Consider the following 23,154-nt stretch of genomic DNA (forward strand, 5'->3'; position numbering starts at 1 on the left):
ATGTGATGAGTTGTAAGTCACATGGACACCTCCTACCTTTATTAGCACAGGCCATCCACTGTATTGGTACTTTGTCGTAGTTGTGTTGACCTACTGAAAATGTAAAGATGCGCACCTGTGAGAAGAAAAAATAGATAAAACTGAATATGGTGAAAAGCAAAGACTGCTGTACTCTACTCTCTGAACTTGTGTTCACAGTCCTACCGCTTGCTTAGGGTTGTATTTTTCAAAGATCTCCTCTGCCCTCTCTTCCCCTCCATCAGTGAAGAGCATGATAATCTTGTTACAGTTGGCTCTGGACACATTCATCTAGGGGATACAAAGGCAAAATGTTTGCATTTTAACCACTATTTAACCAAGGAAAGTGAATAACCACACATTCATATTGTTACAGGAAACGGTTGAAGAAGTGGTTGCAAAAAGAACTAAGAGCTAATGCCTCTATATACACATGCAGTTACATAAGACAAGTGAAGCAAGTGAAACATGAGCTCTTGCGCGGATGAAAAAATCTGCAATGTCCGAAAGAACCAGAAGAGGTCGACATATACTCACTCTTCATTGGAACACCACTGGGATTGAGTTGTCAATGTGTCCTATGTTTCATGATTATTTTCATAATTGAATGAAATTGATAAATTAAATGAACATAGATTATACAAAATTATATATATTAAGAGCGTTAAGTAGATTCACAGGGTTTCATCAAGCCTCTGGGTTGGTCTGCATATTTCAAGGGACATTGTTGGATGAAATAAGTAAACACAACAGACTGACAGTGACGTCCTCAACGCTACCATCCCTATCCCCATCCATCAAACACACATACACACTCTCCTGCGTCCTTATTTCAGCCAAACACAGATACCAGATACCACAAATATCCCACCACCCGTGCCCACACTGACACTTTACCTGAGCGAGCTGCTTGAAGGCCAGCTCGAAGCCGCCTCTGTAGTTGGTCATACCCTTGGCAGTGATGCTCTGCACAGCGTCTTTCAGCATCCTCTTGTTGCGGACATTGGCCTGCACCAGGTTCTCAAAGCAGGACGCGTATGTGGCTTTGTCATTGAACTGGAGGGAAAAGGGAAGGAGGGATGATGGGAAGTGGAGGGAAGGCACTTGCACATATTTTTCTATTAAATATGTGGCCTGTTTTCCCTTCGTTACGGAGTCATGCAGTGTCCCTTGAACATATAGGATGGGTTTAACGTAAGGTATTTCAAGAGAGAGATTAAATTGATTCCATTTTAGATCAAATAAATTAAAAAAATCATTGACAGATGTTATAAAGTATATAGATCTACTTTAATAACACTTCTTGGCTTTGCTGTTGCAAAAATCTGTCATGTGTGAAATGCAATCATGTCTTAATCAAATCTGCACAGACCGAAGGGAGCTATAGGAGCAGAAGGAAGGATTGGCAGGAGAGCAGGTAGGGATGTGAAAACAGTGGCATAAGGAGGTGAAAAAAAACAAAGAGCTTGATTATGGAGGGATTATGCCGTAGAGACAGACACTACTATAACTGGTTAAATTACTATTACAGAACAGAAGTGTCTTCAGATTAATATTGGTGAATAGTTAATGTTGAGGAACAGATGGAACCCTATCAATTCATGCACACGCACACACAAATATAAACCTACACACACACACACACACACACACACACACACACACACACACACACACACACACACACACACACAGCATCTATGGAAGTCTGGGACATGACTCATTAATACCCAACATCTGTTTTGGCCTTGACTGCAATCATGATCATGTGCAAAACACACACACACAATCTCAAACATGTGCGCACACACACACACACACACACACACACACACACACACACACACACACACACACGAGAGGTCCATTGCTTTTACAGAACTTTATGGATTTCTTGCGACACAAATTTGAATATCGGCAGATACCCACCACTAATCTGATCAAGAATTCTCGAAGATCTTACTGTACGGTTGCATAAAATGTCAATGGGTGACAAAATAGTGGAAATGGCACTTGAAAGAGACAATGACAAGGGCTGCTACTAAGACAAGCCATTTTGAGCTTTTAAAACATAATCTGCACTTTGAAGTGAGTTGTCAAAGCAGTTAGTTCAATAGAGGCAAAATAGCCCAAATATTCTAGATGCATCGGTGACAAAATAACAGCTAAATTATTCACAGAAGCAACAAACACAGAGCAAAGATATGAGAGTGATTAACAGTGACAGTTTTAGCTAAATTATATAATATAACTCCAGGATCTACGATCAAAGAACAAACTTTAACACAATTCATGTGTCACCTCTTTGCTATTTTTTTTAGAACGCCAAAGGATGCTGCAGCTCATAATGACTAGTTTCCAACTATTCAACATGTTGGCGGACGTTTCAGGGCAAATACTGCCAAGACATTCGTCCTTTGAACAGATGCACGCCTACGCCTACACACACACACACACACACACACACACACACACACACACACACACACACACAAACACAATAATATAAACCATGGTGAGTTACAACTTCATCTAACTTATAAAACACATCTTAAAATATCTCAGACACAGTAATAAAAGCTCTACAGAACAGCATACTGTATGTGCGCATATTCTATATATACGCGTTTGTGTATTTAAGAAACACCTGAAATTGTTCATAGTCACCACCATGGTCCTATACTGTTATGGCTACCTTTTCAGTGCATACACACATACATATTCAGACTCGCCTAGATATGGGTCACACACTTTCTTATAAAATGTTCTAGAAAGCAACTTCTATTTCATTCTGATGGTTTAAAAGGCTTCCTGGAAAGGACTACGTAAAATGGAACTAGGAATTATGGGGAAAATGAAGACAGTGTTCAACTGGTACACTTTCAGTTAATTCATTTCATTTCATTAATTGCACGCATCAGCTAAAGACAACTATCTTACAATATTGACTCCATTTCCCCCATAATTAGCACCAAATTACATCGTTCTTTCCAGGAAACTTCTTTAGAATCTACTAGGAAATTATAGGACCCATAAAATTAAGCATCACAAGTTTTATACTGTATTCAACTTCAGATAATTAAGGGTTAGACAGTAATTCATTATTGTGTTATGGAATTTCATTCACTTTCTCTGGTTAATGAGTTGTGTGTGCCAGCAACATATTGGAATTGAAAAAGGAAGCATAAAGGATCATTTAGATATACAGACTTAGGGATATATGTACTTCACAGGCAAAACAGAGATATTGCTCATGAATATTCACTCTAAAAACATACAAAACATGAAACCAGATACACACACACACACACACAACAGTACTGAGAGCGGACCCAGCCGCTTTAATTACACTATTTTATTATGAAAGGTTATAACAGATTGTCTCTTCAAAAAGCTTCAAAATGCTTCTGGAAGGTCTATAAACTGATTTGGATGCCATCAATATACTTATTATACCGCTGCCTGATTTCATTAACTTCAAAAGCCCTTTCACTTAGCTGATTTGAAAGCTCCAAACAAAAACATAAACCACCGCTTTATTAAGGGAAGTGAAAGAAAATGTAATTAATATTTCATTTGGAAAGCAGACTGAAAAAGTCATTTATGTTTCCTCCCATTAGGAAGAAGGACAAAGAGGATTAAGAGGGAGATTTCAGATGGAGTGCAGGCAAATCCAAGAACGTATGATGTATCCTGCGCCAAAGATGCAAATAACTGGAGTGAGGCATTTTAAATATTTGCATCTTTTGCGATGTTATCACTGTTTTAATATAGAAAATTGGGCATTAATGGGGGAAAAGCTGTGGAGTTTGCAGCTAGACTGACCAGTGCGAAAAGAGCTAAGAGCTAAGCTAACCGGCTGCCAGCTGTATTTTATATAACTCGCTGAGCCCTTGGCAAGAAAGCGAGTAAAACATTTGAACTACTGCTTTAAGTCTTTCTTTGTCCAGAACTGGGAGGCTGATGTCAGTGTTGGCTGGACGAGGTGAGACATTACAGTCAAGTGTATATCAGTAAACAGGGAAACTGTCACTGTTCGACCACATCAGTTTCATTCTCCAGAAGGTCCTTCATTTATAGGCAGTGGATGTCTGCTACATCTGCCTGGAAGGTTTGACATTTCTTGTTCACAGTTGTGCTTGCCTTCCTCCTAGCGGCATGTTATTGTTTTCAGTGATTGGCCAGTTGACCCCTCCTTTTAACAGCTATGGGGGCCTTTTAATTCACTTATGTTGAAGGATCGTCATTTTGTTCTTGTGTAATTCAATTTCTCAGAGAAAAGACAGATGTGACTGACTAATGGGGTGAAACAATCAATGACATTTTGGCAGCAAGAGTCACTGCTATTTCATTAATTTCAATGTGTTTGAAACTTTTTCTCTTTCGTCCAATCAGAGGAGCTTCTTCTGTTACATTCAATGTAAACTAAGAAAACATGGACAGCTTGGTAGTGGCTAATTCTCCTCTCTTTGTTTCACCAGAGAATGTATGTATTAAAGTGGGGTGAGTGTTCTCTAGTTGGCTAAAAACATTAGCGAAGTTACACAAGCTTCGCTCACTAAGTGACGGACAACAGCAGTTTGATGGTTGCCTAGCAACAGCATAAAGAGGTGGATTCAGTGCTCAAAATTCAAGTTAGAGTGGTACTCTTTGCATTCCAGTCCTGAAAATCATGTCCAGTGTGATTGCCTCCAACGTGCCTTCTTGACTCCCCACAAATTCCTCCAATAGAGGGAAATAACCACTCTAACCTCTTAAAATTGTATTATTTTTCTTTCCACAACTAATATTGCTAGGGAGCACAAATCTGCCTTATGCAGTCTGCTATGGAGCTTTAAATGATGATGGATGAATATTTCCTCGATCCCCATGTCAGTAAATCCTTTGATGCCTGGGATTCCTGCAGAATTTCAATTAGGCTAGCAGGGGCTTTTCCATTACATGCCTCTGATTCAAAGTGTGTGTCATAAACACAGCACACATTCATTTGTCAAACTTATCTTGTGGCATTTCAGGGTTTGCCCAAGCTGTGTCATGCGTTCGCTCTATTAGGCACACATACTCAGATTCAGCTCTGATGCTCTGGAGACATGTCTCTCATACATACCCTTACATAAACACGCATGCAAACTCACACACATATACTATATATATATATATATATATATATATATACGTATGTATATACACACAGAGATACTTTGAGTCCCACAAATGAGCACACAAGCATGTATGCATCCATGCAGCCACAATAAAGATCCATCCATGTGCGGTACATTTAGTCACTCAAAAGGTCACTGCCATGTTTAAACCAATGACTCAAACCGCAGGAGTAAAGTGACTCAAACAGTCAAGCCACAAATATGTCCACATTAACATTCAGCAACGTGTGCACCTGGAAATTCAATACATATAAGGAATCCTAAGAATTTCCTGGACAGGATTTTGCAAAAAAAAAAAGAAAGAAGCATACTTGATGTGATAGAAGTATTTCTAAAGTAAATATCACTATAAGTATTAGCTGTGTGAATACTCACATAGACCACGTTCACGTAGTCATCGTCAGAGAGGGTCTCCAGCATCTTGCAAACGGATGTTCGGATGAGTTTGAGGGTGAGACCTGAAACGCTGCCACTCCTGCAGTTTGGAATAGAGATGGTCTGTGTTTTACAACACAAATCAATACCATAGTATAAAAAGAAACTGATCCACTGGTTTAAGTGGACATTAACATGCAGGAATGCGTCTTATTGAAATCCAACCTCATGCAACAATGGCACAAAGCTCTTTCACTGCACCTCTGCTCCACTTGTGCTCTCTTCTCTAATATGAAATTCGGGCGCTTTTCTGGAAATGTATCTCTGTGCTCCTCTGCTTTCCTGTTGCCACCACAGCCAAGGTGGATAAATAAACCTTAAGTTTTTTAAGGAAAAATATCTGTCAATTTTCCCTTTGATTTTTTGTGTACAAGACTACGGGACCTTTTGCCTGATCAGAGCGGTGAAGTGGTCTGGTCAGTGGGTCTCCAAAACATAAATATAAACTTCATAGCAGTCTGGCTAGTTGGTGAGATATCTTACTATGCACCAACAACAACTGACATTGCCATTTCTAAAGGGCATTAAACTATTCATGAGCTATATGCAGAGATATTAGACCTTGTGACTACAAGTTATTTCCATTAACAAGCAGGCTAGATGTCAGTTGAGTGCCATCCCCATGTCTCAGCTAATGGCTACTGTCAAGATTAAACTCCTTTGATCATTTTCTATATTTTACTGCTCTTGCTAGAACAAAATTAGGACCCTGCACTGATTGATCTGTAAATACGCCACTATACTAGTTCCTGCAGGTAAAAGAATAGAAAGGACAGAAACTGGAAAAATGAGGAGTGGAGTTCCTTTAATATTCTTTTCTCCAGAGCTTTTAATGTCCAATAAGCCTCATCAATCCTCTGTGTGTCAATTACCAGAGCTGTGCGAAGAGCTGCAAGTGGACACATTTAGTTTTTCATTTATCATATTGTGTTGTCATTTAGCCCTGGTGCTGTGCCATGAGTGTCATTTCAAAGTGGAGCTAAGTGGAAAAATTCAGACAAATCACTTTGACGCTGGCAAGAATACACCGCACTCACAATCACATGTTCTTGCCTGCAGTAGGCATTTCTTGTGGTAAATAATGAAGTGGGTAAAAAAAATGGTGAGACATTGCCAATCATAAGGAAAAAAACAAATACACCAAGATGTAAATGCCGACTGAAAGACCTAAAACAGGTGGGCATTGTAGTTTTTGGCAAACTACATGTGTGTGTGGGATTGACTCAAAATAAACTACACAGGCAGTGTTCATGGTAATGACGGAATATGCTCATTGATGACTTTTTAATTGTTTTTGGACAAAAATGGAGGACTATGGGGCAGAGGAATAAACTATGTCACGCTTTGGACACGCAGGCAACACTTAAAAGTTAATAATATCAATTCATTGTTGGCTTTGCTCTTTTAAGAGGATTGCACATGTATGATCACATACTGTGAAATCAGAAAAGATCCAAATTCTGTTTCCAGAATCATCTTTGAATATCTAAACCTTAACGTTTAAGGCATAAATCACGAGAAGAAACAACTGGACTGTAAATGATAAAGCTGCCCAACACACTGACTGCTTTTTGTTTGTCAGTGTCACACAAGCGGCCATGAACGCAGTGCCCAGCGGGGTTCAGTTAGCATCGGGGACTCCTGGCGTGCAAAAGAAAATAAAATCTGACTGTAATAGGTGAATCATAAAGTCATCACTCACGCATCCACCAGGATCAGCATGTCCTTGGGAGACGACGCCCCCTGAATGTACCTGGTGAGTAATAACAGACACACACACACAAAGGTCATGGAGATTAAGCACATAAAGAGATGTACATATGTACAGAAGTGGAAACACACACACACACACACACACACACACACACACACACACACACACACACACACACACACACACACACACACACACACACAGCAAGCAATTACCATAATGCAGCTATGCTTTTTAAAACAGCTTTCTACAGTTTCTACACAACACATAGACTTCAGCACACATAATAGTTATGAGAGTGTACATTTTGCAAGTAAACAAATATCACTTATCGGAAGTGCATTGATTGCATTTGAACAATCAATCAGACCTTTGTATTCTTTAATTAGCTCTCTTCTCCCATTTCTTTAATAGTTGTGTGTCTTTGTTCAGAGTTTGAGTGCTCTGTAGCCGAAGGGGCTTTTGAGGCTAATGAAATTTAATAACATGGTTAAAAGAATATTGGTGGCTTCCAGCCAGATTTAATCATTTTTAGGAGACTAATGAAGCTTTTGTATTGGTACCCTTTGATCTGCAGTGGCTTAATCATCATAGTTCTCTATTGTGTTTATTTGAGGGGGTTTGGCTTTGGTCAGGGACCTGGATTTGATTGTTTTAAACTGTGTGTGTGTGTTTGTGTTTACAGGTGCTCTTATGTGTAATCAGTTTATGCAACACGCAAATACAGTTTTTGCAAATTAATGTTTAATATGACAATTACACAGGTAGATTGAATGAGCCATGTGTCTGCCCTTGACAAACACTAGAGAAATGACTGGCAATGAGATGATTAGAGACACAGAAACAAAGCTGCACACCCGATAACAAGTGTCTACACTCACCACGGTCGCCTGCGCACGTCATAGAGGTCGATCTTATCGGCCGACTTGCTTGAGTTGATCCAAGGGGAAGCTGGGATTTGGCAGAAGGAAAAAAATGGGGAAAAGAAAATTTGTTTACTTCACGTTGAATTTAGGTTTATGGTAATTGAATATGTGTGTCAGTGGCCAAATCCTCTTACGTCATATATCTATATTCATATGTCTTAATATATCTGATACCTTAAAAGAATAGTTTGGGGGAAATAGGCTTATTTGCTTTCTTGCCAGGAGTTTGATGAGAAGATCGATTCTGTGTGTTAAGTGTGCAACTCGAACCAGGAGCCAATAAGCTTAGCTTAGTTTAGCATAAAGATTGAAAACAGGGGGCACAGATAGCCTGGCTCCAACGTTCTCTACAGCTCACAAATAAACATGTCTTGTTTGTTTAATCTATACAAAATCAAAAGGTAAAATTGACAACTTGTGGTTTTACAAGGAGAGTGTTGTGACTATGTCTGGGCAACCAACAGCCAGGGAACCAGCAAAATTGCCTCGTGGTGCTGGCTTGATACTTCCACACAGCTATAAGAGTGGCATTGGTCTTTTCATGAACTCATGGCAAAAAGGTAGTAAGCGTATGGTCGTCCCCAAAATGTCGAACTATTCCTTTAAAGCAATCTTTGAAGTAGAGAGGACACTTTTGTGGTGAGATTTCGAAACAGAAAATCATGAGACATACAAAGGTCATGACCGTATTCACATATATGTTTTTCAAAAAGTGATTCATGGCTTTTGTGCTTCTTTCTCAGCTCAAAGTCACAAGAAAGAGTTGTGACAAAGTCAGCCGACAGCAACACAGTGTTCAGAAAAGTCTGCTTGCGTTTGCATGCATCTGCCTGCAACATGATGAAACAGCCCTTTGGTGGCAATTTCTGTCCCCATCACTGACCACAGGAAGGTCAGCGGGCTGTTGGAGTAACCCCATTGGCTGTTGGGCTGCTCACCTGGGAAGTACCGAGCCAATCCGGTGGCAGAGCCAAACACCTGCCAGAGGAGTGAGGGATCTTCTTCTTTGTTTTTCCGGAAAACATCCTCCAAGGCCTCTGTCCAATTTAGCTCATTCAAAATGATGGTAGCTGGAACACACACACACACACACACACACACACACAGGAAGATTAAATGAGTCACATTTGTACAGAAGTACAAAATAATAAAAATCACACAAGCACAAAATGTCAAGGCTTTTCAAAAACCATTCACTCTGAAAAAGCAATTCTGAAGAAGGAGAAACCATGCTTGAAAGTCTAAGACACACACACACACACACACACACACATTTGCCAGTATTAGGCTACTGACATTGACGGTTGAGAGGAAGCCTCGTCACAGATATTGAAACTGACGTCAATCTGCTATGATGAGATATTTCCATTTCTCTTACTTTTTTTCCCTCTCAAAACACACACCAAAAATGTACAGCGGTGGAAAGTGAGCAAAAGAAAGGAGAGAGGAGAGAGGGAGGCAAAAACAGAATGATTCAATTTGATATTTCTGGAATAAGACAAAATCATCTTCCGGGTACTCAGGGGACAGACATACAGTAAACGTTTTGTTTACCTGTTTGTCTGCAGGAGCTCTTACTGGCTTAATGCTCCAACAATCCAGTTTGATCGAAAAAGGCAGCGCTCTGCCTGGGAGAGTGGGCTGCATGTCAAAGTGATGCTGTGCATGACTCATACTTGCGTGTGTGTGTAGATGCCTCTGTCTATATGTGTGTGCTTTTGCGAGAGCAACTGGATTAAAGGAACAACAAAAAAAGAAACATCAGGGCGAGACAGGGGACAGGCAGGAGGTCCGGAGTCATACGTGACGGACAACTAGAAGCTGTGTGGTTAAAAGTGAGTTATGACGTGTTTGTGTGAAGCACCTGGACTCGTAACTCAGAGAATTATATCGACAACTCAGCAGGAAGAGGTGCCAGAGACAGACGCATGGCAGAGTGAGAGAGGGAGGAAGAAATTTAATTGAACCCATAGCACTTGACTGACGCATTTGTCTGTAAAAAACAGAAACCACATTTAGCCTTAGTAAAAGTAAAATCAGAACACACACATACATACTGTTAGAGTTGGAGCAACTTGACTTGATAATAATCAAATTTAGACTTTCCCTTGAGCATAAAAAGTGTTCCAGATGATTGCCGTCTGTACATCCATGGTCACAGTGCAAACAGAAACTGTAAGTAGTGCAGCGGGACTTTTCATGGTGCAGATTCGACAAAATGTAAACCTACTTAGCTAATAACTCACAGCTAGCCACAGCTAGCGGCTCTGTGAGGCTGCACTTAGGCTGTACTTGAGCTAAATGCTAATAATAGCATGCTAAAAATACTTTACTGTACAGTATATACTTCCACATTTACAAAAGGAAATAAGGACAGAAAAAAACAAGTTTACACTATCAATACATTTTGTGACATTGCTATGGCGTAGACTGTCCTGCCAACATGGTTCTTCTTTCCCTGTTTCTAATATTTTGTGCACCCCATTTATATGAATGAGGGTAGATATAGATAAATATTAGAAACACCTCTCAATATAATGCAATAAAATACGACAGCACCACAAACTTCAAAGACAAACTGAACAAGGGTTTGCTTTATTACAGGGCTGTATCAGACTGCACTAACTTTAGCCAGGTGTACGTAATAAACTGGCAGCTGAGTGCACAGTATTTGCTGTATGTTGAAAACCTTCAAAACAATTCCAATTTTCAATTGTGCTTCTGAGAGCAACAGAGTTACAAGGGTTAAAAGCCTGTTTTGCTTTTGTACAGTGAGTCCCAGTCTGTTTGGATAAAGGCTCCACCAAGAAAAACTCAGTGTACTCTTTTAACAAAGTAAATAAGCAATGCCCAACCATAAAGTCTAGAAAAATCCTCCCACTTCTCCCTGGTTTTCTCTGCTCAGTGTCCTGCAGCTCTCACGCTCCCTCTGGCTCCTCACTCCTCCTCCTTTACCAAGGATCTATTTCCATGCTTTGTAGGATAAAGAGAGAGTTTAGGCCAGGCCTGAAATGGCTCCCTGTGGTATTGTAGGAGCAATGCGTGTCCCAATGATAAGTGGTGACAATTTGTTGAGGCCTGATCTCCTGGCTCCCCGAGGATGGCCCTTAATGGATTAGTCCTGCTGGTTTCCGTGTCATCAGTAACAAGAAGTCTCTGGGTAACAAGATCTCATACAGGAAACATTGGTAGTTTCCCCCACATACTGCTCATACTGAACAATGAACTAACAAGGAAAGAGCACATTCAGTATTTCATTTGACCACCAGCTGCCACTGTAGGAAGTCAGTGTAGTGACAAACTCATTAGGTGATGTGTGTCTGTGTAGATACATGATGAAAATAAATGTGTCTTTACTCACTGTGTCTGTTTCCTTTGTGTAAAAATTGACAAACCTATTACAGTCTCCCACAGGAATTTGGATGCAGACACACATCACACACACACACACACACACCACTGATGAGCCCTTAGTAACTATATCAAAGGTGTGGCAAGGCAGTGTCCTCTAATCTCCAAATACTGGAACAAATCACAGTCTCAGTGTAAAACAGATCCATCTCTGAGGCAATGAGTGTTGCTTACTCGAGGTCACCATGATGAGAGAGAGAAATGAGAAGTATCACTGCAGCAATGTAAGCTCTGGTCAGCTCTATTTATCATGGCCTGAGGGACTTCTGGGGGGGGGGGGGGGGCGGGGGTGCGTGTGTTTGTGTGTCTTTATACTTAAAGTAACAAACACGGATATTACCAATGCCTCAAATAAAATCTGATTTCAGTAAGTGTTTTTCTTCAGGGGTTGAATATATTAAATTATAAATAATATAGCATGTTGAATGTTCTACAAATGAGTTTGCAGTGAGATTGTTTTCACTCTGACGAGATTAGAGAAATTACATAATGAGTCTACAGAGAAATGAAGAAGAGAAGGAAGGAAGCTACTGGCAGTGGTATTTCAGTCAGCAGGACATGAGCAACTTGTGTAGCATGTAACCTACGAGTAACCCACATCTAACAGGTACATGTAACAGGTATATGTGGGTACAAACATGTGTATATTACTTTATGGGTACAGATAAAAATGAATTAGATGTGGGCCCGCAAACGAATGAAATTAACAGACAATAACAGCAAATACAAATAATGCAACAATCAAAAAGCGTAGAAGTTCTGGATCGACAGTCAAAAACTTTGATCAAAAACAAAAGACTTGTTGAAGGTGGAAATAAGTAATGAATCCACTGAAATTGGTGGAAAATTGGTTGCAGTACTGAGCTTTTTGAGTGCAAGACTCTGGTTGGACCCATTTAAGGTTTGTAATTGGTGTTACACTGAGTGGTCACCATTTAAAACAACCCAGAATGAGGACTGGAAAGTCATTGTTTCAGATGATAATAAATTCAGCAAAGATGCGCAGCCATGCAAGCTTCATAAATCACACTATTCAAATATCACTCGGTTAACAAGTGAAGACGTGAGATGAAAAAAAAGAATGAATGATTAATGTGACGAGAAGACATGGGAACTGAATATGGAAAAGAAGATACTAAGTATTCCCTGTGAGGCATGTAGATGCTTCCAAAAACAAATCAAACAGGATTCTGGCAGTGACTGATGAGGGTGGCGGCGGTGGGAGGGGGTGAGGGAAGGGAGCGAACGCTGCACGGTGCCATGCCAAGTGATGCCCTGTGGTGTTCCCTGTCGTCAGCTAGCTGGTGGCTGAAACCGCTCGTGCATTTGAAAGTAATTACATGGTGGGGACTGAAGTGGTGAGAACCTGCAATCATCCTATCAGAAGGGGCCCTATGCTCGATGATACTTTGCCACTCACTGCTGATTGTGATGTGAGCACCAACGCACCCTTTTTTCAGGCATTCACACAGCACTGACATCCCCTTTAGCTTCGAACACACCTTAAGATTATCAGCCCTACAAAGACTAGAAGCTCACACACAGTGTATCTTTCAGTGGCGTATGACACGTATCAAAACACATGTTGTTTTCCATGAAAGTCCACAAGACACGGCACTCTCCTACATCCCAGCATCAACACATCAACTCTTCAGAAAAACAGCAATTTAATCCCATTCACACGCACAATCTGCACAACCCAGCCACTGTACACTGATGACTTTAGCCACGATGCTACGTCCTACAGCTGGTGTGTGTTGCACTTAAGAGTGGCATTGCTAGGCACCTTTAAATCCCATCGATAACGCACATTTTCACCATTAATACGTCAAACAAATTTGCCTCGCTAATTATCGCTGCAATTTGCACCGACAAGAAAAACAAACTGTGGAAAAGAAGTACATACGGAAGAGAAGCTGGATGGAGAGATGTGGGCAACAAAAGCAGTAAACTCGGCAGAGAGAGCAGGGGGTGAGAGGACTTCAGCTGAGCTGTGGCTCTGCAGGACACCACACTATTTTACTGTGCAGTCTGGATTTTACACCCAGTTGAAACTGACTGGGATGGAGTCAGTCCAATTTTATCTATTAAGCCATGATGCTTAACCCTAAGTCTGTCTTTACCGACACATGGGGGGCTGAAGAGTTAGAGACGATGGAGAAGAAGGAAACAGGAGCAGTAGATCACATTTCAATTCCAATGAGTTTGCCAATGGATGGTGATGTGTGGAGACCATCTTACAAATAGGTGATCATTTGTAATGTAGATTTAATGACTATGTGCGAAAACCACCCACCCTACTCATAGAGGCTATGGCCAGGGGGGACGGGATACACATACTTGACTCCCATATTTATTTCTGTAGCATGAGAAAGGTGTTGAGGTCATGACGGTGAGAAAAGCCCTTTTGGTAATCTCCAGTGCCTTGAGATCAAGAGCAATTACTCACACAACACACACACTGATGACTGTCTTCCTGAGTGACAGTCGAGCCATTTTACGCCTCACTTGGACCATGAGCAAAGTTCCCACTTGTTGATATTGGTTAGCATTATCGGGAAATAATTCAACAATATAGTATGTGACATTGTAGAAATCTTTTTCATTACTGTCTTTTTGAGTTTAATGGCTAGGTAAAATCTGATTTCTCTGGGAACTTTCTGGCATGGAGGGGAATCCAAATGAGAATCCCAATCAGCTGATTAGAACGTCCTGGGAAGGCATCCAACTTGTCGCAAGGACACAGGTCGCAGACAAAATGACAGCGAGAGGAGGGGGAAGAAGAAGGAGGGAAGGATGAGGAGATAGAGAGATGGAGATGAAGATACCTCAGAGTTTGGCAGCCAGCTTTGTAAATGAAATAGGACGTGTATCAAGCGGCACAAGAGTGCAAAAAGAAAAAAATAAATCAATTTATACACTGTGAGCTTTGCCACAGGGACCGTGACTTCAACACAAACACACTCACATACACAGTGTCACAGTATCTCAGCACGTCACAGTGTGTGTGTGTCTCGGGCTGACAGGTGCCACACAGCATTGATGCAAACGGGCATCAGATGAGCTTCGGATCTCCTGCCAAGGCCGCGACGCTCTCCTCTCATCCCCTCTCATCGCATCCACGCCAATCTGCCTAATGAGCGAGAGGACACGCATACGCAGCCGTGAGATCCATATACAGTACGGTAGGTGCATGCAATGTGACACACACACACGCCGACTCTCACACCCCAAGTGTTTCTTCCTCCCTCTCTCTCTCAAACACATTCACACACATGGACAAACTCTGATTCATCTCCAGTGTGCATGCATGCACACACATAAAGACGATAATGAATCCCAGTCTGACCACCCACACTGGATCAGCAGGGAGAATAGATTCCAATCAGCAGGACTAATGCGGGGGAGAAAGACAGTAGCACATTTGTCTCCACACACCCCACTATTAATATGCTTAATAAAGTGGAGTGAGGGAGGATGGAGTGATGGAGAGTGGAGGTTGAAGGGTGAAGGTGTAGAGCTGTAGAGGAAAGGAAAAAGACAGCACGGCGGTGAGGAGGAATGAAAAAAAGAGCAAAATGATAAAGTAAGTAGGGAAGAAGGTAGGGAATAGGAACTAAAAAAGAAACCAAGGAGAAGGGAAAAGGAGGATGAAGGAAGGAAGCAAAAGGGGTGGGGGTTGCGGAGAAAGTCTACAGCAATCAAAGAAGAAGAGGTTGATGACGCATCTCTCCTTCAGCATCAGTAAAAACCACAAGGACGCCAGCATTGTCTAGACAAAGTCCCCTAATCCAGTTACCGGTCCTTCCTCCACACAAGAAGATAGCACCAGGGCGTGTCAAGTATGTGTGTGTCCTACACACACACACCCGGATACACATTGCCATGGCAACGCTGACAGTGCTGGCCAGCCGGAGTGGTATCAATGTGGCAGCCCGTCCTTGGAGATTGAGAAAGAAAGAAAGAAAGAAAGAAAGAAAGAAAGAAAGAAAGAAAGAAAGAAAGAGGGAGCACCTTTGTAGCTTTGCTACTTTGTTAACTGGAGCTCCACCCAGATCCCACCACCCAACACCTACCTGAGAGCTGGAAGAGATCAAATAGATACCACACATCCTATAAGCCAGAATGCTGCAGTAGAGGACACTTCAAATATGGACTATTAAATTCATCAAAACTACAAAAAGAGAAAAAAATAGGCCAGTGTTTTCAGATATCTGTCTATGAGATTTCTGCCACCTGAAATTTCTGAAATTGGACTTATGGAGTTAAATGCATTGAACAGCATTATTATTATTCTAGATAACTCGGATCAATACCACTCATGTTTGTGCATTAAGTATGCAACTGGACCCAGGAGGTAATTAGCTTAGCTTAACTTAGCATAAAGACAGAAAGCAGGAGGAAACAGCTAGCCTGGTTCTCTCCACAGTTAAAAAATATGCCTACCAGCACCTCCTAAAGCTCAGTTATCAGCCCATTGTATCTCGTTCGTTTAATCTGTACTCAAACCAAAATCTAAAAACAAAAAGTTGTGGTTTTATGGGGACTTATGTGCTGTGAGCTGAAAGAACTTAAAAAAGTAAAATTTACTGATTGCACTGTGTGCACATTTTGACTGACCTTGCATGCAGAATTCCACAAAGGAAATGGTGTAATAAAAAGAACTGGCCTGCATGACATGAAGCCAAATGATAGAAGAGAATAAGACAGAAAGAAAGAAAAAGACAGAGGTCATATATAGTTGCAGAAAGAGAGCAAGAGATGAATCACACGAGGAATAACCCCTTCCTCCAACGGCCCAACTCACCCCCCACCCTTTCATCATTATAACTGTTGCTTGTAAAAATAACTGAGTGCATTTGGCCATTTGGCAATGACAAAAATGTCTGCACAGTCAGAGGCCTCAGAGGCCCGTCACTCTGCACATTTATAGTCCACCTTATATGGAGTGACTCACTGTGTAAGGGCATTAAAGTCATGTGACTGAGTCCACTGCATTTAGCAAACCCAGTGTGACGACCATTACCGTAATTGATATTGAATGCTCAATCAATGGCAAGGAGGCTATTAGCTCATGGCTGGGTATGAGGAAATTATTGAACTGTTTTGATGCCTGTGTTGTTAAATGTAGCGTGCAATGTGTGAAATTATATCATTTTAGTTAGAAAGTGTCGTGTTAGGCAGCGTGAGAGGCCACTGATGTGTTGCTTTACTAGGTATCCCTAAAGCTTGGGCTAACATTGGGTTTCTTTGGATTGATCTATTAGGATTATCTTATCAGATCACATGTCAATTCTAACTTAATATTCACTCTTATCACAAGCTTCCCTCCATTTTCTGAAGCCCTGTCTGTGTCCTCTTACTGCTAAGGCATCTAGGGATCTCGGGATCTCCTTCCCTCCATACTAAGTGTGTGCATGTATGGTAAAGAGTGTGTCTGCAAGGAAGGACATGACCTCTACTGTTTGTCTCTGTGCATCAAGACATGCCTGCATCCTTGCGTTTGTGTGTCAGACTGTTCTTGCATTATACTCATTAGTGTCCTAGAATAAGAGGCTAATAACCCAGAGGATATGCCTGTGTGTGTGTGTGTGAATGTGTGGCAAGTATGTTCTGCGCTGGTTCCTGTATGCACTCATCCACCCATACATTAGTCCATTTATCTCTTCCAAGGAAGCTTGTGCTTCTTTAACATATTGCTTTTAAAATCACTGGCAAAAGGACAAATCACTGTGTATACAGAGATACTGACGCAACACACAGTGTGAACTAATACACACTCAGTAACCACCTTTTTCACTCAAACATCATGAGAAAGGAATTAAACATAGACTGTCACACACTCAACCACATATGAATACATAACTAAAACACTCACCTCTGACCACAATTACAATACAGCACCATGTATCATGTAGAGTATCATTTCATTCAGGGCTTCCAAAGACGCTTGTGATCGTAAAAGGTTACAGCCTGCCGCAATAACCAAATATAGTGATGCAAAACCCATTACACTGATGCTAACATTAATTTTACAGTATTGTCCATTTCCCATTTGACACTGTAAGGTCATAATGGCTCTTGATGACTCAAACTTGTCTAAAAGAGTTTAAGGCTGGCCACTTTCTATAACAGCATTCTCTATTATACCAGATTTAATTACTGTAAGCCAAATCTAGTTTGACTGGTGGCCTGTCCAGTGTGCTTTCCTGCTTTATGTCCAATACATGCAGGGAGAGGCTCCAGAAGGAAGGGATGGATGATTATCAAGATGAAGTTATAGCCCTGTATGCGATTACCCTTAGATCGGCTTGGTGTGAGAGAAGTGAAATCATACCACATAGTGCCAGTAGCATGGGAGGCAAGGGGAGTGTGGCATAGCAAAAAGAAGAAATCAGTGAAACATGATAACCTCAGCAAGTTCTGAAAAAGTGCCCTAGAGCACTTGAACCCCACTTGTCCCAGTGGGGATGATCAGTAGCCATTAACTTCTATTCCAGGCTGCTAGTTGTAAAATACACATTGTCAACATTTCTCATTAAACAGGGAAGGACACATTATGTTTCTATATTTCTATTATATTATGTGTACTTGCCCACTATTAAAAGTAATGTCAGACTGGGACTGGCATTTACTGTACTTTTAAAATGTTCTCTTGGTTGTCAAAATCAAACAAGACTAAGAGTCTACACCCACGCTAGCGGCTCTGCGATGCTATATTTAGAGGTGTTTTGAGATAATTGCTAATGTCAGTATGCTAACATGCTCTCAGTGACAATGCCAACATGCGGATGTTTAGAAGGTATAGTGTGTTAGAATGCCAATTAGCACTAAACAAGCACAGCTAAGGTTAATGAGACTGTCAGTAGTTTGCAGGTTTTGCCAATCCATCTTGTAGATGCAGAGATATTTCATTTTGACCTGTTGGTGCAGTGACAAAAGAGTGTGTGTAAGTGTGTGATAAAAACACCAAAATAATAGCTTCATGCAAGTGCAAAGCACCCACAAAAGACCTATCATATCATTATCACATTGACATTCTGTGCAACTGTCCTGAGAGGTCAGCGGGGTTAGCGATAAATAGGAGGGAAAGGAGCAGCTGGTGACCAGGGCAAAGAGGGAGCTAGAAGTGTGCTGGCCATTGTGCTGTTGGCATCTGGGCTATATATAGAGTAAAATGGCCTAGCCTAGCCCTAGTGTGGAACTATACACTGTAGACAGCGCTGGGAGGCAGAGCTCCACATATAACGTACTGTAGATACTGGACACAGTGGTGACAGAGAGCAGGGTGGAAGGTGGTGGTTGCTATGTATTATTATTTATAATAGAGGGATGTGTTGATGATCTGAGAGGGATTATGCATTTTTCTACAATGCATGTGTATGTGTGTTTCAACTTACAGCCTTCGTATATATCCGTAGGGATGTGGACAGCAGTGGTGTTGTATGAGACCAGTCGTTTGAAGTCGGGGTCTATCTCTAGATCATCTGGAATATATCGGTTCTTTATTCCCTTGGCTTCCTCCGTCTGATTAAGCTACACAAAAGGGGGAAAACAAGCAGAACCTGGGGTTTCAAAACCATCTTCCATCTAGGCTTAAGAGGCGTCTGTGCATGTATACATTCTCAGTTTGTAAACATACTGTATATGCAGTTTCTTGTTATTGTGAATGACAAGGTGTCAATGTGAGTATTCACTGAAATGTCCCTACTGACAGATAAAGATTGAGAAACTGAATCTAACATTTTAGGCAGTGAACCATAAACCCTGGCATCCAGAGAAAAAGAGAAAAGAGGGGAGAGGGACTGTCAGTCAAATACAGAGTGACATTAGTGTGCTGTGGGTGTGTGGTTCGTTCCCACTGGGACAGTGAAGGGGAATTAGATACTGATCCCTGTTTATAAGAGCAGACAGATGACGTCTGAGGCCAGGGGAGGCATTCAATGTCTCACGCATAGTCATGTGTTTCTGAGTGTGGGGCCCAAAACATGTACTGGTACTTATGCATAAAACAAACCCTGCTTATACACGTGTGCATACCTTAGCAAAGTATGGATATAACAGCAATAATTCCTACATACACACATCTCTACACATACAGTGACTTCTTTTCACAGATTCTTATAGGCTATCAATAAAATCTCCTATCAGGTTTGTTGCCATGGTAATAATCTCTGGAGGGCTTGTGGTGTTATATTTGAGAATTTGCATCTCTAATCACACTGAGAGAATATGAGCATAGTGGGACCAAATTGTACTTACATCCTCTTTGGCATTGTAGTAAACAATTTTGTCGACCTGCAAAGAGATTGAAAGAGAAATGGAAAAAGATGAGAACTGAATGACCAAATACAGGAAGTACACATTCATTTTTACACAAAAACAGCATTTAACTGCCCTCTCTGGTTGAAAGTTTCAATGTTTTACCTCTGACCACAACCAGCATCAGTGATGAGGGTGGTTGGGTGCTTTGTTGCACCTGTAACCACATCCAACAGTGATGTCACAGTGTACTGACACACCCTGGAGTACATTTCTACATCACTACAGCATGGTGAGAAGTCAAAGCACGGGAGGTCAGAAAAAACAAGATTTCAAGTTGCTGTTAAGTTGCTCTTTGAATCCACAAGTCTCCAAAATGGGTGCCAAAATGTGTCAACACTGATCAAGGACCAGATTCCGCTGAGCTATTTGGTTTATTCTATAATTAAGTTCCCTTGTTATTTCTTTTCTACATCAGAAATAAACACGACTAAAAGCCTACAGTCCCACTAGAGGCTGCATGCATTACGTCCAATAACAAAGTGCTGGACAGAACAAACAACATACCAGCAATTTTACTATTCTTAGAGTCTTAGCAGTAGTGAGGCAGTTGTAGAAAGGCCATGGCACCATTAAAATAAGTGGGTTTGTCTGGGAGAATACACTAAGCAAACTAAATGGCAATCTGCCATGTGAGCAAAGTTGACATTTTTATAGGTGGTATATACGTGTGAGTGTGTTATGGAATGCCTAAAATAGAAAGGTAAGTCACAAAAGTATTAGCGCTCCATCCGCAACTAATTTTATGGAAATCTGGCCATTCGTTTTTAAGATACAGCGCTTTGTCTAGGATGAAAAAAGGTAAAAGGGAACTAAACTGATGGACAGAAAAACTATCATACTTTGTTTTTGCAACTGTGGATATAACTTGCTATATTTTCTTGCAGACCAGCGGTCTGTGTTTGACATTGAGGATCAGTGAAGTAAGTGGTGTTGTTTCGCTCTCACACTGCTGGGCTTCCTGTCAGTACACAGGCTAGCAGGGCGCTAACGAGCTAGCCTAGCTGCTGACATAAGGATGCCCTGGAGCCACGGAGCTGGTTCACAGAGTCCCACCACCTGCCTACCACTTCTGGAGCTGCAAGCAGACAGGATGGCAACTCAAAGGGATCTGTCTCCTCCTGCCACTGTTACTGTTACATTAGCTTAAAGAGTTTATAATTAGTGCACAATAAGCGATTCAGCTGTGTAAACTGTGCCAAACACCAGCATCTGCTCTCTGTTTGGCTGTTTCGACAGTTAGTGAGTTATATCAGGAGTGTAACATGTAAGTTCATCTATATGTACAAAGAGTAAGTGCAGTGCACATATGTTGATATGCACATGTAAAGATATACACACAAAAGAGCTGAAAACAGTAGACTGTGCCAAATATGTTCTCTGTCAGGCCATGTTACTACAGACGATGTGCACCTTAAGAGGTGGTGATAACACTAAGGTCACACCATCACACCCCTCAGGGGGGGGCTACTGTGTGGCTACACTCAATGTGTGAGAGATGAAGAAAGGCATGTAGGGAGGGGAAGGGTTGGACAATAAACACATGATTTATGCTGTTACTTATGTAGCATGTTGTGGTGGGTGTGACATGTACTGCCAGATCAGTGTGTGTATGATCTCTCATGATAAGAAGACGCTTGTTAATGTACTGCGCTTCAGTCTCTGCCAGGCGCAACTGCGGTTAATGTCTACGTTTGTAAAAACCTTATGACTCATTCAATATGCCATCCCCTCACTGAAAACATGATCTGCTCCCACCAGTTATGGCGCTGTTCCCTGACATTCACAGCAGCTGCAAACACTGCTCTGTCAATGGAGTCATAAGACTTTTTTTCCACAAATTAAGTTGTAAAGTATTGCATTTAATGATGTGCAATGTTTATTTATGACAGTACCACCTCCAAACCCACTCTTACATAAAAAATAGATCAAATCAGAATGCAGACATCAAGAACTAATATAAATAATACGCAAACAATGTAATCAAATTGATCTCTTTAGATAAGCTAAATACAGCTTGTATTTTAATATTAAGCGTAAATAGGACCATTATATTACACTGAACAGACACATGTAAGTCTGTGGTTCTACTGCAACAGTAACACCTTTTAAGTGTTTAAACTCAGCAGGGAGAGGTGCCCAGCAGTACTGGCCCAGTTATCAAAGGTGACAGAGAACAGACGCATGCGCATAAACACACACACACACACACACACACACACATGCAGCACACAGGATGCTCCACTTGGTATTATCAAATACTCCGTTCAATATGTTCCACATTTACATGACAGAAAAGATAAAATCCCACACAGAATGCCCACATCTCGTGGTAAAAGAATTTACTGGAATATATTGGCCAGCATAAAATCACGCAGCCTGTATGCTTTTTGCTGACAGCTGCTATAGAGTACACAAAAAGACACACGTGCTCTGTGTGCAATGATGGTACACACAGTTTAAGAGGTTAAGAGGCTTGCAACAGGTAAACACAGCACTGTCTAAAGTTACAGCTGTGGTTGCAACATACATAGCCACCACATTATCTTTGTGACACAGCTACAACCATGCAGGAGCTGTGCAGTGACGAGAGTTTGTGATGTACTTATTTCCAGCTAGCCAGCTTGTTTACAGAGTGCATTATTTCACATTATATGACTCATTTAGCACTGTAAAATGTCCTATATTCACTCCTTACACTTCTTCGCACTTTCCATAAGTCACAACACTGATATGTTCTGACATATTCACTACATCTGTGCAGACTGCTGACCTAACCAGCCTACTTCAGGCACATCTATAGTAAAACAGCTGCCAGCAGCATTGGTGTAAACCAGTAAGGCTGCTCTTAGTATTCAGTCCCTATATTCACACATATCACCCACCTATGCCTATTTACAATGCTGTGGAGATATTTAATTGGTTCAGGTATTGCAGAAATCCCCATAACATTAACCAAAATAATTAATAACATTTGCTAGCCCAGCATCCTGGGCCAAAAGGAAGATCGAACTCAGTGAGCGGCTAAATTAATCTATCTCCAGAGAGGATATTTCCTTGCCCGTTTTCTCAGAGAAAGACAGCATGAAAGAAGTTGAATAATGGGAAACTTTTAATGGAAAAGAATCATTAAGATTTGGCAAACAACATTGAAGAGTTTTTTTTA

The 23,154-nt window shown here is 41.1% G+C and overlaps 1 protein-coding gene across 1 annotated transcript in view; it reads right to left on the reverse strand.

The window, feature by feature from the left end:
- Positions 1-23,154, reverse strand: part of LOC139305308 (voltage-dependent calcium channel subunit alpha-2/delta-1-like) — a 64,568-nt gene that overhangs the window by 23,247 nt on the left and 18,167 nt on the right. Inside the window, exons 4-12 of the mRNA XM_070929271.1 lie at positions 19,929-19,964; positions 19,067-19,202; positions 9,194-9,325; positions 8,211-8,280; positions 7,318-7,368; positions 5,556-5,655; positions 916-1,074; positions 205-309; positions 37-115 (exon numbers count right to left, since the gene is read on the reverse strand). Of these exons, the coding sequence (XP_070785372.1) occupies positions 37-115; positions 205-309; positions 916-1,074; positions 5,556-5,655; positions 7,318-7,368; positions 8,211-8,280; positions 9,194-9,325; positions 19,067-19,202; positions 19,929-19,964 (868 nt within the window). The remainder of the gene's footprint in view (positions 1-36; positions 116-204; positions 310-915; positions 1,075-5,555; positions 5,656-7,317; positions 7,369-8,210; positions 8,281-9,193; positions 9,326-19,066; positions 19,203-19,928; positions 19,965-23,154) is intronic.

Source organism: Enoplosus armatus, chromosome 22, assembly GCF_043641665.1.
Source record: "Enoplosus armatus isolate fEnoArm2 chromosome 22, fEnoArm2.hap1, whole genome shotgun sequence".
NCBI lineage: Eukaryota > Metazoa > Chordata > Actinopteri > Centrarchiformes > Enoplosidae > Enoplosus > Enoplosus armatus.